This window comes from Rhyacophila brunnea, unplaced genomic scaffold, assembly GCF_057557595.1.
Source record: "Rhyacophila brunnea isolate RB1 unplaced genomic scaffold, BYU_Rbru_1.0 scaffold_5, whole genome shotgun sequence".
NCBI classification, from domain to species: Eukaryota; Metazoa; Arthropoda; class Insecta; order Trichoptera; family Rhyacophilidae; genus Rhyacophila; species Rhyacophila brunnea.
In genome coordinates, this window is record NW_028233170.1 from 4,247,400 (window position 1) to 4,264,712 (window position 17,313).

The 17,313-nt window shown below is 33.6% G+C and overlaps 1 protein-coding gene across 1 annotated transcript; it reads right to left on the reverse strand.

Moving 5' to 3' along the window:
* Positions 1-4,378: 4,378 nt before the first annotated feature.
* Positions 4,379-16,865, reverse strand: LOC147065929 (aldo-keto reductase 1B-like). Its single transcript, XM_085955246.1, has 7 exons — positions 16,788-16,865; positions 11,352-11,494; positions 10,267-10,408; positions 9,229-9,423; positions 8,528-8,727; positions 6,851-7,006; positions 4,379-4,424 (listed from the first exon to the last, which is right to left on the reverse strand). Exons 1-7 carry the CDS (start codon positions 16,863-16,865, stop codon positions 4,379-4,381), a joined length of 960 nt encoding a protein of 319 aa, XP_085811372.1.
* Positions 16,866-17,313: the final 448 nt, after the last annotated feature.

Sequence of the window (17,313 nt, forward strand, 5' to 3'; positions counted from 1 at the left end):
TTTCTGCCCAAGATGAATATCCAGGTCTCTACATGAGGGCACTGAAAATCTTGCTACAGTTTTCAACATCATATTTGTGATCAGTTTCTCAACAATAACTAATATAAAAACTAAAAAATGAGAAAGTCTTATAATTTTAGATGAAGAATTGAAGGCCTATTTTAATTCTAATTTTTCTATAATCTAAGGCCTAATCATTCTGAAATCTGCGAAATCCGACAAGCTCAGGTGTCACATTAATTGTATTGATTTCACATCAAATAAATTCCATTTTGTTAAGGGTAATTTTAGTTACAGTTTTTCCATATATGTATATATTATCTTTTCTTTAATATTTTTTTTTTGACTGTTATGTAATCTGTTTAATTTGTAATAAAAGTTATGTCCGCATATTTTTCTTTGTTTTCTGACAGTTTGATTTTGGTGCACCGCTTTTTTTCTTATGATCAAAAGTGCACCGTGACTTCGAATAGGTTAAGAATCACTGCTCTAGACCAAGCGGGTAGCACAGCCGATATTATTTGAGTAATGGTTTAGCATGCTAGGCGCACATGTCCAGCATGGTTGCTGTTAGTCACTTCCAATCCGCCAGTCGCTGATGACAAGCTCAATGGTTACTGCCACTATGCCTCCAATTTAATAAAAATGTTTTTCAATCCTTGCCGACGAAACTTGTGACATTTCGACAACGCAACAATTTTCTTTGTATATTAGATACATAGACGATGAAAATAACAACAAAATTTGTGAACAATTCATTCAATTTGTTCCTGTAACAAGCACCACAAGAGAAAGCTTATCTGACAAAATATTGGAAAGTTTCCATAATTATGGAATCGATTTGTCATATTTACATGGACAAGGTTACGACGGTGCCATACCAATGAGCGGGAAGTTTAATGGTGTCCAATCTCATATAACCGCCATATATCCACAAGTTTTATATGTCCATTGTGCATCACACAGTTTGAATTTGGCAATTGCGATGAAGCGTGTGCAAAAGCCAATAACTTTAATGTTGTAATAAAAAAGCGGCGAACTACATCGAAACAAACATTGAGGTGTAATGTTCCAGCTGATTCAGTAGAAGAGTATTTCAGAAGAACTATCTTTGTTCCATTTATTGACCAAATATTAAATCAGCTCAATGAACGTTTCATGCGACATCGCGAAGTACTGAAGCAGTTTATAACTCTTCTACCAAACGTAAAAGATGCTCCAACCTAAAGTGCATTGCAAGAATTTCATGAGCTGCGCGAATTTTACGACCGTGCCTTATATGCCTTCTACTAAAAAGTTGAATAAATCAAATGCAGTCACTCCATGCAGAAATGCTGTTGATGCCATATCAAAATGCGACAAAACGATTTACCCCAACATCTTTTAAAATATGTGAAACACTTCCCGTCACAACATGCGTCAGTGAAAGATCATTTTTAACCTTACGCCTTTTAAAACCATACATAAAACAAACATTATATAAGGTGTTCATGGTGACATACATAAGGTTACATACCATGACGTAGTCTAGATTAAATGGACTGGCCTTACTTTATACACACAGATAGATTAAAACACATTGACTGCTGACTAGATAATTACTTTTTAATTACCATATTTAAATAACATGCTAATTATATCGAATGACCTCCTTAATCGTTATGCGCTGGGCGCGTCTTTAGCGTCCAATGTATGAAAGTAATCACGGCCGAAGTAATTCAAGAGCTTTGTAAAAAGAAAGGAAAACTTGATTTTGTTCTGTAAATAAAATTTTCAAATCCTACTAAATGTTTTTTTTTTCATTTGCATGAAAACTATATTTAACCCTCCTACTTGCCCACCCCCAATAATAAATCCTGGGTGCGCCACTGTTCCGCCGGAGGCAGGTTTATGTCTTGTCATGAAAACTAGCAAAACGAAATGAATACCTATTCCAAAATTCGATAAAATTTTCACCAATGAACGAATTCTAATTTTTTCAAAGCACTTATGATTTCCGTTTTAACCAATGAACTCAGAAATAATGGAAACTGAAATACCTAACGGGTTTGGAGTAACAGGCAACCGATCTTGGGCTTGGAAGAATATGGCATAAACTTAAACACATGTCAAGTATACGCTTGTATTTCTTTCTGACCACTGCTCTCGGTTTATGCACTGACGCTCATTCAATAGTGATGTATTTGAAGGTTGCAACACATACTACTGCACGTATATAATTTGTGGTTAATTTTCGTAGGACACTCATACATTCAAAACCCTTCGTCAAAATGTAGTGTATTGGGGTAAGTATAGCATATCGGAATTCTATTTATTAATCTGTTTTGTGGTTTTAACATTATCGGTAACCGAATATTAGTTATAGCTCTTACATAAATATATTTCATATACGATAATATGTTGGGAAACTCTGTGGCTTAATTAAATCTATGCCCAGTTACATATATGACTATTCAAATAGCTAAGTATTTCTAATATTCATAAGTACGTGTGTGTAGGAATAATTCATGTTCAATGTAGGTATTTACTATTCATAATATAATACATAGCTTTGAAAATGTCAAAATTCACAGTTGTCCACAAATGTAATACACATCAATATTTCAATCGTACTGTTATGTCCTAGTGATGAGTCCTTTAAGGAAACAGGTGATTTGGCTGAAAGGTATCCTGTGCAGTTTGATGATGTTAACTTTCCTTAAGTTTCTTACCAGAATTGGGACACTCTGTGAAACTCCTTGATGTAATTCTTCACAGTTTTACGTATATAGACCGTATGTCTTGAAGGTAGATTGTCAGGAGAGTTACCTTCTAGGATGCTGGAGCGGTTTGGGCGTTCATAATTGATTATGAACACAGGAAATTAATAGTGTTTTACGTAAAGCAAAACATTACTATTTATTTTAGTCGTAATTTTAGTACAACATCTTTAACAGACAGAGCTTACGTACTGTACAATGATTTGGAGTCAAAAAACGAAGGGAATAACATTTCCTGGGATTTTATACGGCTTACTTTAATGGGTTCTTTGACTTAAAACAAAGTCCAATTTGATTCTGCAGGTGTCCATAGGCGTCTGTTTACAGCAACGAAAAATAACATTGATAACGGTTAATGAGTTTCTTAGTTCGGGTCAAAGGCTAAAGAGGGTGCAGATATCTAACCCAAAAAGTGCACACGTGTACAATCAATGTTGATAACAGATTGCTTTACTCCTAGTATGAGGATTAAATATTATGCTGCTCACACGAAAAACACATATATCATCTTATTTATTACTGGACACGTGTGCATTGGTTTAAAACGTTATCTCGGTTAATTTATTGTTTTTAGATAAATAACTAAATGTTGCGAGTCTTTAAATATAATAAAAATAAAAATTAAATTAAATATTTATAATATATATTATATTGTTTATTTAAAAGCTTAAAGTTTGTAAGATTCAATAATCAAATGGTATTGTAAATCTGATAGGTGTTATGCCTTATTAGTATACACAACAGTACGCAGAGTTCTAATTGTGTTGGTTTTAATATTAATAGTTTATTTAAAATTAAAACCATACAGACGAACTGTTATAAAAAGAATTCTGGAGATTTTTGAAAGATAAAATATATTGAAAACGATCCTCGGAAAATTATTGTATTTAATTAACTATTATAAGTACCGTTTATTTGTTGTATTATTTTATAAAATTTCTTTCTTAGGTGCATGCGCCGTTTATAAATAAAATAAAACAAATATATATATTTTAATAAAATATTTCGTTTATTCAAAGAATGAGACAAAATATTTGAGAATGTAACAATCTATATAATATTAAACATGGGTACATCATTTGAAAATATTTCATGCATAAATCCACTAGAAAAAAACTTTTGACCAAAAAAACACCCGACTGGACTTGAACCTGTAACCGCTTGATTTGCGCTACGTGCTTTTCCAATTAAGCTACGGGCATCCTACTTAATTACGACGATTTTAACTAGCAGTTGTTACGTGAAATGTTTGTCATTGTTAATGTGAGATGTTTTTCATTATTAATGTGAGATGTTTTCAAATTATGTAAGTATGTTAAATAAATATATTATTTTAATAGCACTGACATATCTGTTTATAATATCAAGCAGAGAAGTATTACATAGGTACATAGACTGGGAAATAAATAAAACGAAGCATTTCTTAATTACATGGCTTGTTTGAGCCTCATTTAGCATAGCATAATATTATTAAACAGTGGAAATAGGCGATGGAAGGTACAGAATTTTCTATTATAATAAATTATGTGAATCTTTTCGAGTAAATATTTTTTAAAGTGAAATGGTGCAGTTGTCTAAAAAGTTAGTGAAATGTTGCTGCAAGTTCTGTGTTCAAACTATTAAAATTCCGCATTAAAAGGATAATATTTATGAGTGTCGCCAATCCTGAAAAAAAATAGAATAATATATAAAATTTAAATATTATTTTACCGCGCTGGTATACAATTAATGTAGATATACAGCGAATATGTTACATTTTTTCATACCCTGTGATAAGTTTCAATGAGATTTTAAAATAATATTTGATTATTAAAATGATGATTAAACGTCTGGCCTGATAGATAGGATAAACCGAGGAGGTCAACAAAATCAATTAGCCATCGTTTGAATTTGGAATTAATAAGCACTACAGACCTACAAACTTATTTGGAGAATGGCCAAAAATGGAACTACAAACTACCATAGGACGCCATTTTGAAAATTTCATTCGAATGTCAGATTTTGTCCAGTTACGAGTCTTGATTGGGTAGTTTTCAACAGTGGCTCTCCCATCCCATTCTTCGGATAGGTTTGTAGGTCTGTACAATGCAAAAACTGCACAATGAGGCATAATACAATAATATGTTCGGAAACATTACGGAAATGCAGTCGAAGTAGTTGGTGGAGTGCCAGTCTAAAAAATATATTTTCTTTATTTTATTTAATAAATAATTACAAGATAAAAAGAACTTTTTAAATACCACGTTTTCAAATTTTCTGTTGAATCGTATAAACTTGACAATTCTATGTATTAATAAATACTTTTTTTGTACTTGATAGAAATACTTACTGAAATGTCATTTTGACATTTCATATTGATTTTCATAGTAACGCACGTATATATTAATAATTTAGTTGCTAGGACCCCCTTAGAAACCAATAATAATGTTTTACTTTTTACGATTTTCTTCCGAAATAACTTTCAATACAAAACAGAAATAACTGAAAATTAATTCAATTCTGCTTAAAGATGGCTAAAATTTAAGTATTAAAAGAATGCATTGTCATCATGTTATGATATATTCTAAAAGTTTCAAATGTCTAGCTATTCGGGAAGTTAGTTAAATATCGATTGCAAGATTTGTATTGGACAAGCAAGAAAAAAATTGTACTGGACAAACAAGAATACGAGCTAATAAAAACGTGGTAAATATAGTACATACCAAATGAATAAATATTAATGGTTATTGATATTGATATCTAGTACTGGCAAAAAACCAATTGAGTTTATATTATTTGCTTTTGTATCAATTTACAAGTCATAAATATTCAAATTTTAAAATGTTCGCCGTTTTGCAGTGTCATTGGGTGACATTTTTGATTTGTCCGTGACATGACACAAACTTCTCGAATTATGTGAATAGGAAATCAGATAGATCGATTTACCTGTATCATTTATTTTTTATAAGATAGGGCATTGCATGACCAACATTTTAAAAGTTTCAAGCATAATAAACCGAATGAAATGTATAAAAAATAATTATATGAAGATACTCGAATTAATCGATTTATCTCATTTCATATTCACGCATGGCCCCCACATCCTGAAACGGGCCCCCAGTACAGGATCTTTGTCGGGCCCCCCTACCTATCGCTAGGGTTAAAAAGCTCTACAGAAACGTTTTCAAATAGTGTTCCAAAGGGTATTCAGTGTATTTTTACCGATTTTATATTAAATTTTCCAATAAATCCACTTGAGTTATGAAGTTTTCGAATATCGACACACGATAATCAAAATTTGCATCATACAATCACATATCTTAAAATGTTATCAAATATTCTTAAAATAAAATAGCGCCGCAGGCGATTTTTTTACCATTAGAGCAAATTTGTGATGACTGTATGTTTATCTCACTTACGAGGTAGACGCGCCACGCGGGCCCCTCCAGAGCCCGGACCCCCTACTGCAATTCAGCGATCGTCATCGTTAAAGCCGTTTATCATCTTCTCAGTGGCATCCCTAGGGAAAGTTCCGCCCTTAAGCAGTATGAAAATACCGCCCTTTCCGTTATGATATTCAGAATTTACTTAGGTTTATTATTTCTTTACGGCTAAGTACATATCTTAAACTAATAAATGCAATTTAAAAGTAAACTTCTGAGCAAGGCACACAACAATTAATAATGGGAAGGGTATTGTGGAAAGTCCATATTTTTTGCTTTTATGATGATTCTTCAAATATTACACAGGAAAAACTTCAAACCGACACCTTGTAAACGAACGTGTACAGTAAGTACCTACGTTGAGGGGTTGTTTTCAAAATATTGTTTTCCTGTGGCTCCAAACAGTCACAGTCCAATCCTGTAAGCCACTAGCGATGATGTGAAACATTTTAGAGCAAGGAATGAAGGCCGAATTACTAGTGTGCTTTACATGTATTACAAAAATACGCTGGAAACCAATAGGCAACAACGTTAGAATACTTAAAACATTCGATATATGGGTTACACTGTACATACGTATTCTCTGTATCGGCTGGAAGAATAATATTATTATACTACGAATGTCCATGGAGGATGAAGACATAATCAAATAAGTTACAAACTACTTACCCAATCATTCCCAAATAGCGTTCATTGCAGTCCATCTCATCCAATACTAAGACGTCTTCGTCAGATATTTTTAAATTGAAAATGTCGAAATTTTCCCGAAGGCGCTCCTTTTGTATTGATTTTGCGAGAACAATAAATCCACGTTCGATTTGATATCTGAAATAATTATATATATGTCAATACTCTTTTGGTTCTGATGCGTGTCTGTTTGTTATGCCTATTTTTCAATATCTCCATTTACGTGACTCCGTGTGCATAAATCACTGGCGAAGGGTGAAGGTAGGCTGTTAAGATCCGCCATAAATAGTGCATACTAATTTTTGTCAGTCATACGTATTTGTTGTCATTGAACTAAGACTAAAATTTACAGATGGTGATGGTTAGTTTTATTCAATTCAACTAAACCCTGCCATACCAAGCCATAATAGATAATAGTCAAAAATACTCGTCTATCTATAAAATATCTAAAATTATGCCATTAAATCATACATAATTTTGAATATGTTATATTTATTATTATTTTTTTATCTCTTATAGTTTGGTTTAGACAGGGTTTAATAAATTCAACTCAACGAAAATAATGAAAAAGTGTGCACAATTTTGTCGAATCGCACAAAGTATACTAAAACTCTTATGGTTTGGTTAGGTAGGGTTTAATTGATTTTTAAAAACTAACCAACACCATCTGTAAATTGTAGTCTTACTTAAATAAAAACAAATATGTATGACTAACAAAGTTTAATGTGCACTATTTATGTCGGATCTTAACAGCCTACCTCCGCCGTTCGCCACTGGCATATATAAATTGAAAGAACAACGACCAATGATAATAAAATTATTGTTTACTGTTACATTCATGGCCGAATTTACCCTTTCAAATCATGGCGCCAAAAATATACATTGATTAAACGTGCTAAAAAATACAACATAATATGTAGGTACATCAATCTGGAAAATTACTTTTCCTATCGTGAATTATTTTATTTTTCAGGCTCTGGTGACCCCATCAATTACGGGGCCTGAGCTTATATCAAACCTGTAAAACCTGAAAACAAACATTACGAGTATAACCATCCAATCTCTTTGTTTGCTGCACTACAGCTGCAACGGCAAACGGATTCGTTAAATAATGTAATATCAACTAATATTGTTTTATTTAACTTTGATGGACGTATAAAATTAACCATACACCAAATAATAGCAGTTATATATTATACGTTTTTCTTAGCTCGTATTCTTATTTGTCCGGTGGTTCTTTGTCCGGTACAAATCTTGCAATCGATTTTTAACTAACTTCTCGACTAGCTGGGTATTTGAAACTTTTAGAATATATCAGAACACGATGCCAATGCATTTTTTTAATACTTTTAGCCATCTTTAAGTAGAATTAAATTCATTTTCAGTCAATTCTGTTTTGTATGAAAAGTTATTTCGACACCATTATTAGTTGCTAAGCGGATTGTCCTAGCAACTAAAATATTAATATATATGTGCGTTACTATGGAAATCAAAATGAAATGTCAATATGACATTTCAGTATTCTATGATCGTTTAAGCTAGTCAAGTCAAGTTTATATTATGATTCATCAGAAAATTTAAAAACGTTGTAGGTATATAAAAAGTTTTTTTATCTTGTAATTATGTTCACTTTCAACTAATTACTACAAGCAAATAAACCTAATTAAAATCTGAGCAGGGGTTTTCCTATATTTTTGTGCCAGTGGAATGAGTCTGGGATCCTGCAGCAGGGCTGGGTCGTCTGCTTTTGCTTGAGGTCTATCTGGAGATCCCAGAGGACTGTACGCAGTCAGGGTGATGCCACGGTCTGCCATCCATTTGCCAAGCTTTTTCTGATTCAAATATGGGTGACACTCCACCTGAAAAAATATGAAATGTTGTACACATAGTACCTACTCTCCGAAGTAGAATAGAAGATTTAGGCAATAACCGGAAGTCGCTAGTGCGGTTAAAAGTAGGAGGAGCTTGTTAGTTCACAGTTTTAACACGTGGACAACTCGTCACTAACCGGAAGGCGCTTCAATCGAAGTGCGGTTAAAAATGGGAGGAGCTTGTTTGTTCACAGTTTTAACACGTAGCCAAGAAGATCTTGTTGGACAGTAGGTATAGAGGATTACGAGATTGTTTGAATTTGTTCCATATTTAAATCTTCATATTTGCATGTTGGCAATATTATTGCCGAAAGTGAAAATGAGTTTTTGAATGAGGGAATTCACTTACGCGAGAAATTCTCGAGGAGCAAGTATCAACCGTTTCGAGAATTCTCAAGAAATAAAAACTCAATGATTCGTATGGTAGTTATCTAGAATAGGTCTACAATTTTCTGTGATGCAGGACATAGTAGGTATTTATTGTATTACCTGATTAGTAACTGGCGGTATTGTTGCCCTCATCAGAATCCTTTCGATTTGTTCCTTGTTGAAGTTGGAGACGCCGATGCTCTTCACAAGTCCTAGTCTTACCAGATTTTCCATGGCCATCCAGGTGTCAACGTAGTCATGGTCGGAAAATGTAACCGAACCATTTTCATCCCGCGGTACCAAAGTTTGGTCAGCCTTTAAAAAATAAAATGCAATGTGTAAAATAATTGAGTGAATGTATCAATCCACAAAATTGACCCCGTTTACGGGATTAGGCTAGAAACGACTTCTAGTGGTTTTATAACTAGGAGTTAGTTTAAATTTTGTAATACAGCTGGGGCACTGTCTCAAACGATCGTGACTACGCGACGCGAAGATTGTGCAAACGACGTGTGCAGAACAAAATATTATTTGTCATAAAAATTAAACATGCGTATATTTAATGTTATGTTTATTGTTCTATTAGTAATAATAATAATATATTCATTGAAATGTCTTCTTTTTCAAGTAAATGATTTAAGAATTAATTCGCCCGACGCCATCACAAAACAAATCGACGTGTTCACAGCTCGACTTGCGCTCTCCGATTGGCAGCGAGTCCGAAATTTCGTCGCACCTATAGTTGAAAATTATTTGCCGTTTCATTGAAGATGAATATTAAGATTAAGTAATATTCCATACATGTTTCTGTAAGAGTATAAAGTGGTTTTTCCTGAGCCTTGGACACTCCCGGCTTGATTTTAAAGATCGAGAACGAGTATGTTACGCCATAGTATACTAATGAATAGCAAAAGATCACATGAGATATGTCGATCTAGAGTGCGCTGGATCAGTCATGTTCTGAACCACGAAGGATTTGCGAATACTTATAGTAAAGAGGTGGCACTATATGGGGAGTCCGGGATGGATACATTTTCTGGGAGAGGCCAAGATCCCTCAATACTTGCGGTTAGGAAGAATGTGGAGACTGTCGAATAGTAAACGGAAATTCAACGTTCGTAATAATCCTATAACCGTCCACTGAGTAAAAAAGCTTACCGCATATCCAAATGGGAAGTGAATCAAGTAAAGATCCAAATACTGTAGGCCGAGATCTTCTAGTGTTTTTCTGCATGCCTTTTCAACCAACTTGGGGTCGTGGAAGGTATTCCATAACTTGGAGGTGATGAAAAGGTCCTCTCTGTAGTAAAATACAATATTAAATTTGTAGTTTATGTATAGAGGAATTGTAAACCCGGATGGAATTTTTTATCCAGGATTACATGACTAGTGCTTTTCCAACTTCACAATAATTAGACAAAACCCAGTTGTTCTGATTATTATAATTCTTTTTCTTTCTTTCGACCATGTCCGATCCTAATAGAATCATATGGGCCTCCACATAATGGAGGTTTGTATTAACAGATTTTTTTTATTACGAGAAATGGATGTCAGCCACTTGCTCAACCTATTAGGTCCATACTCTGACTCATACACAAATTGAAAAACAATATGTGTACTTGCCAGATCCAGGATTCGAACCTGGGACCCACAACGCTATAGGCCATCGTAATATCATTATAATCACTATAATAATATGCTTCAATTAGGATCGAACATGGTAGTTGTCTACCTCTTTTACTATAATAATAATATGCTATATAATATAATTTACGTGTAAAAAAATATTTTCTAATTATTTTAGTGTGTTTCCTGACTATTAAATGGCTATTGATCAAATACATCGAAGAGCGCATGTTACTTGACTACCACAAAAGAGGGTCCCGATCAGTGCTTCATAATATTATAATGCCGAGTGTCGACAACTCAATAATTCAAATGGATTTATATAAAACTACGAAAAATCGCTAAAAATACATGAAACGCTCATAATTTTACCTTGCGGAACCCTGGGGTTCCATTGCGGATACCATTAATAATTAGGGAACAAAGTGTAGAACATCACACTGCCCTTAACCTTAGCGATAGATAAGGGGCCCGCTTCAGAATGTGGGGGTCATGGTCACATTACTTGAGCATGTCTTCTTTCTCAAAGTTCGCATTAAAACTAACATGCGATTTAAAATGTTAAAATTGTAGGATTTAAAACAGTCGTGCTGTAACCAATAAATCTTTTCACTCACCTTAAAACAGCGCTTTGTTTAATTTTTTCGGACAATGCCTTTCCTACTTCAATTTCATTCTGGTAATAGTGGGCGCAGTCAATATGTCTGTATCCAATGTCGATTGCATCCTTCACTGCCGTCTCCACTTCCCCGGGTTTTGACTAAAAAATAAGTAGATAATATGAAAAACTTTTTAATAAGTATATAAATAAATACATCAACCATTGCCTAGTGCCTAATACGCGCCAAGAGCGTCTGCCGCCTGAGTGTCGGCAACATAGTGCCATCAAGTAGCGAAGGGTGGAGGTAGGCTGTTAAGATCTGCCAGTCATATGTATTTGTTTTTATTGAACTAAGACTACAATTTACAGATGGTGTTGGTCAGTTTTTAAAAATCAATTAAGCCCTGCCTTTCCAAACCATAATAGTTTTGGTATACTTTGTGCGATACGAAAAAATTGTGCACACTTTTTCATTTATACTTATTGGTTTTCGTTGGATTAAGAATACATATTACACAATATTATTATATTGTAGGTTATTTTTTTAATTCACTAGGTCCTGCCTAAACCAAACTATAATAGATAAAAAATATTATTCTATCTATAAAATATCCAAAGTTATGTATGATTTAATTGCATCATTTTAGATATTTTATAGATGGACGAGTATTATATATAGTATTATATATTATTAATTATTATGGCTTGGTTTAACAGGGTTAAATTAAATTTTAAAAACTAACCAACACCGTCTGTAAATTGTAGTCTTATTTCAATGAAAACAAATACGTATGACTGACAAAGTTTAGTGTGCACTATTCATGGCTGATCTTAACAGCCTACCTGCACCCTTCGCACTGGTGCCACCCCTCGCCAAATTAAAAATTATATTTTAATTGAAAAAAATGATTGTACTGTCATCAGAATATTCATAACAAAAATTATGACATATTTAATCTATTAAATAATATAACATTCTGAATTATAATGCAAAGCGACTTGAATTGATCGATATATTGCATCGACGGAGCACGGACGCCAGAATTTATAAAATAACCTTTAATGACATGGAAGAAAATAATTGCGATGCTGGTAACTTTTTTATTATCTGTGAAACAAGGTCATTAGACAAATTGTTTTTTCTTGAAATATTGTACTTTTATGGCTCAGCTAATTTACGGGTGATTGGTTCTTGGGACGTTTGCCACCCGGGTGTTTCGCACCCTCTGACACACCCGCTTGGCACGTCTTTGCAGTAGTCAAGAAACTGTCAATCAATGTTTTTGGTAGTCGATAAGCGAATAATTAAATGTAGGATAAAAATTAAAATAAAACACATATTAATTTTACGAATTTATGCGACGCAAAAAATAATTATGTGCTTTTCAACAACTGTAGGCATCGATCATTCGAAGTAAAAAAAGTTCAGGCTTGAAGTGTTATATAGTAAGTATACACGCACGTTCTTTCTCGATGGTTTTACGCTCATTCCAACATGTCTCAACGTGTGTACCATCTGGCTCGATGGTTTTTTGTTCGACATCGAACAAATTGCGCTATCCGAAAAAAATTGAAGTAATTCTTGCTCGATGCAGTTGAGTGAGGGGTGAGGACCCACCTGCAAGGCTTGAGTGGCCTCGCTCTCACCCGTGGTCGAAGTCGTGGCGGTCCGACGGTGGCCTCACAGCGTCTTGTGTCGAGTTGCTCGACTGTGTGGATGCAACGACGAGCATGCAAGAGCAAGAACGTGCATGGGTACAACGGGAATGAGACGACTGGCCTCCGGACAATTGGACGCCGCACTGTCGTAGACACGTGTAGACGAGGTATTTTAATCAGTTTCTATCTACTACTTAGTAGTTTGAATTCATTTTACTCTTAACATAATGTATTCTTTATCGTGGATTGATAATTACCATGCCTAAGGCTTTATATAAAATAAAAACTCTTTTCGTTGGAACTTAAACATATGCACGATTAAATCATTGTTTACGTCTGCATATTTACATTCTTACCAACTATTAAATCATAATATAATCATTCAATTATAAATAATAATATTGAATATTTTTTTTAAAGTACCTATAAGTACCTAACGTCTATTTATTTTCGAATTACATGGCGTCCAGTTGTCCGGTGCCAAATCTTCCTAGACCCGGTACAACGCTTTACCAGACCTATTAGAACACCGTTTTTTAATGGAACAGTTCCTTGTACGGTACCTACCGGTTCTTTAAAAAAAGAAATATACCTATAACAATTAGTATCCTTTTCAGTAAAGTATGCTTGTGAATAATGAATATTTTTATTTGAATTTCCAAATTCGTAAAGTATCGATTTTATTTTTTATACTAATATATATATTTCAAATATATAGAAGTATATTACTAATTCCTAGTTAACCACATTTTGTTATGTTATAGTTACATGTTATGTGTAGGTACGTAGAGTTCACTGGATCTCATACTAGAGACCGACATAATCTAACTGCTTACTGTCTTCGATAAAGTATTGACAATGACATTAAACACATTTTAACCTGACTAATCATAGAATTCTTTACGGATTTCTTATCTCTCAAACAAGATTATAGTAATCAGTGAATAGATAACAATGAGAATATTAGTTGCAAAATCGACTACACATTCTACATATTTTTATGTTTTGTTCTCCAACAAATATTCTACTGTGCGTTAGTCATTGAGTCATTGACTTGTCCAATCCAGCTACTCTCATTACTAAAATTGGCTTAAAATTGGATGGTATTCAAGTAAATTCGGTAATATACATATACTGATATTAAATTTATATATTAGGTTACCAATTGCTAAATATGGTTACCAATCTAACAATAAATTTGATTAAGTACCTAATGTGTTTGTGAAGACATCAGCTTATTTCAACATCTGCATTTCTAATTAGATCACTATATGCCTGTTAAAGCAAATAATTTAATTATGTGCAGTCATTATTAGGAATGGCTGCGATTTCTTGACAATATCACGGAATCAAAGTTCGTGGAGACTTTGCAACTAGTACCCTCTGGTAACTAACAAAAAAGATTATAAATTGATACAAAAAATTACTAAATAATTAGTCATATTGACGTCAGTTGAAACGTTCATAGGAAATGCACATAATTCTGATATAAGTATTGGATCCACTGCGTGCATAGAATACCAGAGGAATTACCAGCAAAGCAAGCTATGACGCATTCCCAGAGGGCAAGATAACTGAGATAGCTGGATTGCGATATGGTATGGCGAAGGTCTTATTTAAAACGGCCCTGGTCACCCATTTGAATCCCGCGTCTGGGAAATTCACACGTTGTCTTTCCATGGTTTTTTAAAACAGCATTGATTTAGGTTATCCTACAAAGTCCGAGATACTGACAAGTTTAGAGGCTACAACTGTGAAAATTTTGTCTATGCAATAGACGGACACTAAACTTGTGTGTTAAAAATATAGAAACATAACCAGGATTTTTTTTAAATCGTCTGTTGACTTTCAATACTCAGGTTGTGAAACTGAGCTTCTTTTTATGATTTTAGTATTTTGTGGCGAAGCACCAGAAATCTGCAACTGGCAAAGACTCAATAAGTTAATTATTAGTACCTATGGTATAGTTATGTAACTACAAGTAATACAAATCTGCTAAATAACATCCACTCTGAGGATTCAAATAGTTTTTGGAGGAGGCCAAGACCTGCTAAAGGCTGTAGTGCCAAAAATGGTGATAATTATTTTTAAATGTATGTATATAGGTACAACTGTACAGGGAATGGGACAACTGGACGCTGGACAATTGGACGCCGCACTGTCATAAACACGTATACAGAACGTAGACGAGGTATTTTAATCAGTTTCTATCTACTACTTAGTAATTTTAATTCAACATAATGTATTATTTATTGCGAATTGAGAATTACCATGCCTAAGGCTTTATATAAAATAAAAAAACTCTTTTTTCGTTGGAACTTAAACATATGCACGATTAAATCATTATTTACGTCTGCATATTTACATTCTCAGCAACTATTAAATCATAATATAATCATTTAAATATAAATAATAATATTAAAAAAAATTTAAGTACCTATAAGTACCTAACGTCTATTTATTTTTGAATTCCGTGGCGTCTAGTTGTCCGGTGCCAAATCGTCCTAGACCCACTGTACACTACACTTTAATACGTTATTCAGCGTGTCAGTTGCAGTAATTGTTTCGGAAATCCTGAAGTCAACGCAGAACCCTTTACTGAGTTCACCTCTATATTCAAATATCGTGTTAATAATGATGTAGTAAGCAGTTAATCAAAATAATTAAGAAAACAATTCGAAACTATACGGCATTTTAATTATCTTGGTATACTGAAGAGTTGTGAACACAATCAGATTAATAAATAGAATTCCGATAGGCTACACCTCAATACACTACATTTGACGCACTGTTTTGAATATTGTGTGAGAAAATGAAGCACACATTATAGACGTGCAATAGTGTGTGTTGCAACCTTCAAATACACCAATATTGAATGAGCGTCAGTGCATAAACCGAAGGCAGTTATCAGAAAGAAATACAAGCGTATACTTGACATGTGTTTAAATTTATGCCATATTCTTCCACACTCAAGATCGGTTGTCTGTTACCCCATACCCGTTGGGTATTTCATTTTCCATTATTTCTGAGTTCCCTGATTGTGAAACACTTGAACAGGGTTAAAATGGTATTTAATAAGGATGAAAATTAAAAAAATATTTAAGTCTATAATATCTAATAATGATATAATAGTCATTGCATGACACACTGCGAGAAATGCCTGTCTGTTAGATTCTGATAATATACAAGATCAATAATTGAAGGCGTCCCCCGAAAAGGGATCTATATGCAAAAACAAAATTGTTCAGGAGAGGAAAAAACGTTTTATTCGATCATGCGGACTTTTGGAGTATATCTGTGATAATAATTATGTTCATGAAAGCACTTTTTATCATTGACAATTTTTTTTTTGATAATAAAATAATCATATAGACCCATCTTCTACGGTAAGCATTTTTGTATTGCTAATATCTCAAAAACTGTGACAGATAAAATAATAAAACTTTCCAATAACGTGAGCAATGCTATGACCCGTTTCGGTCAATAAAATCACTTTTTGACATGATGTATTATAATATAGAACCCTTTTTGGGGACGCCTTCAATTTAAGAAGACGTGTTGGATATACATTTCTCTTGCACAATTTTTATGACTACTCGCAAGACCAGTCTATGAAAGGTCTATAAACTAGCCAACACGATCGTAAGCATTTAGTTAATTGAACGGAGACGAACAATAAAATGTAGATTATAATGAAATCATTAATGCAGGTATATCTAAATAATATTGAAAAAACAGGGTAGTCATTGAGTCTACAGATTACACTTTCTTTAAATAAAATTATCTAACTCACTTTCCATGTTCCTAATCCCAAGGCAGGAATCGTCCGTCCATCATTGAATTTGATACCAACTACGCGACGGAACGCCATCTTCGCGACTTTATGACAAATGGTATTTTTTTCACAATTAATTCCTTCTTATCTCCCGCCTTTTGATTGGAAGAGATCGATAATTCGATTCAATTATTCATTATCGTTGACTTGAATCTAAGTCTTTGATAAAATCGTCGCACAGCGTTTCTCAACAATTGATAGTATCAGGATCTAGGATACCGATAACGTTTATCACACAAAATTGTATTACATCATGTGCACTTTTGCAAAATCTAATATATAAAAATCAATATTTGTTTGTTTGTTTGTTCGTATTTTATGCGCTGCCATAACGTTGATCCGATTATGATAAAACTTTGTCAACTTATTGCTTGGACTTGCGCGAAGAGTGTAGGCTATATCTTATATATATACAAATGACTGTCTGTCTGTCCGAATGTCCTATACCATTCATCCGATTGCAATGAAATTTTGGTAAGTGGTT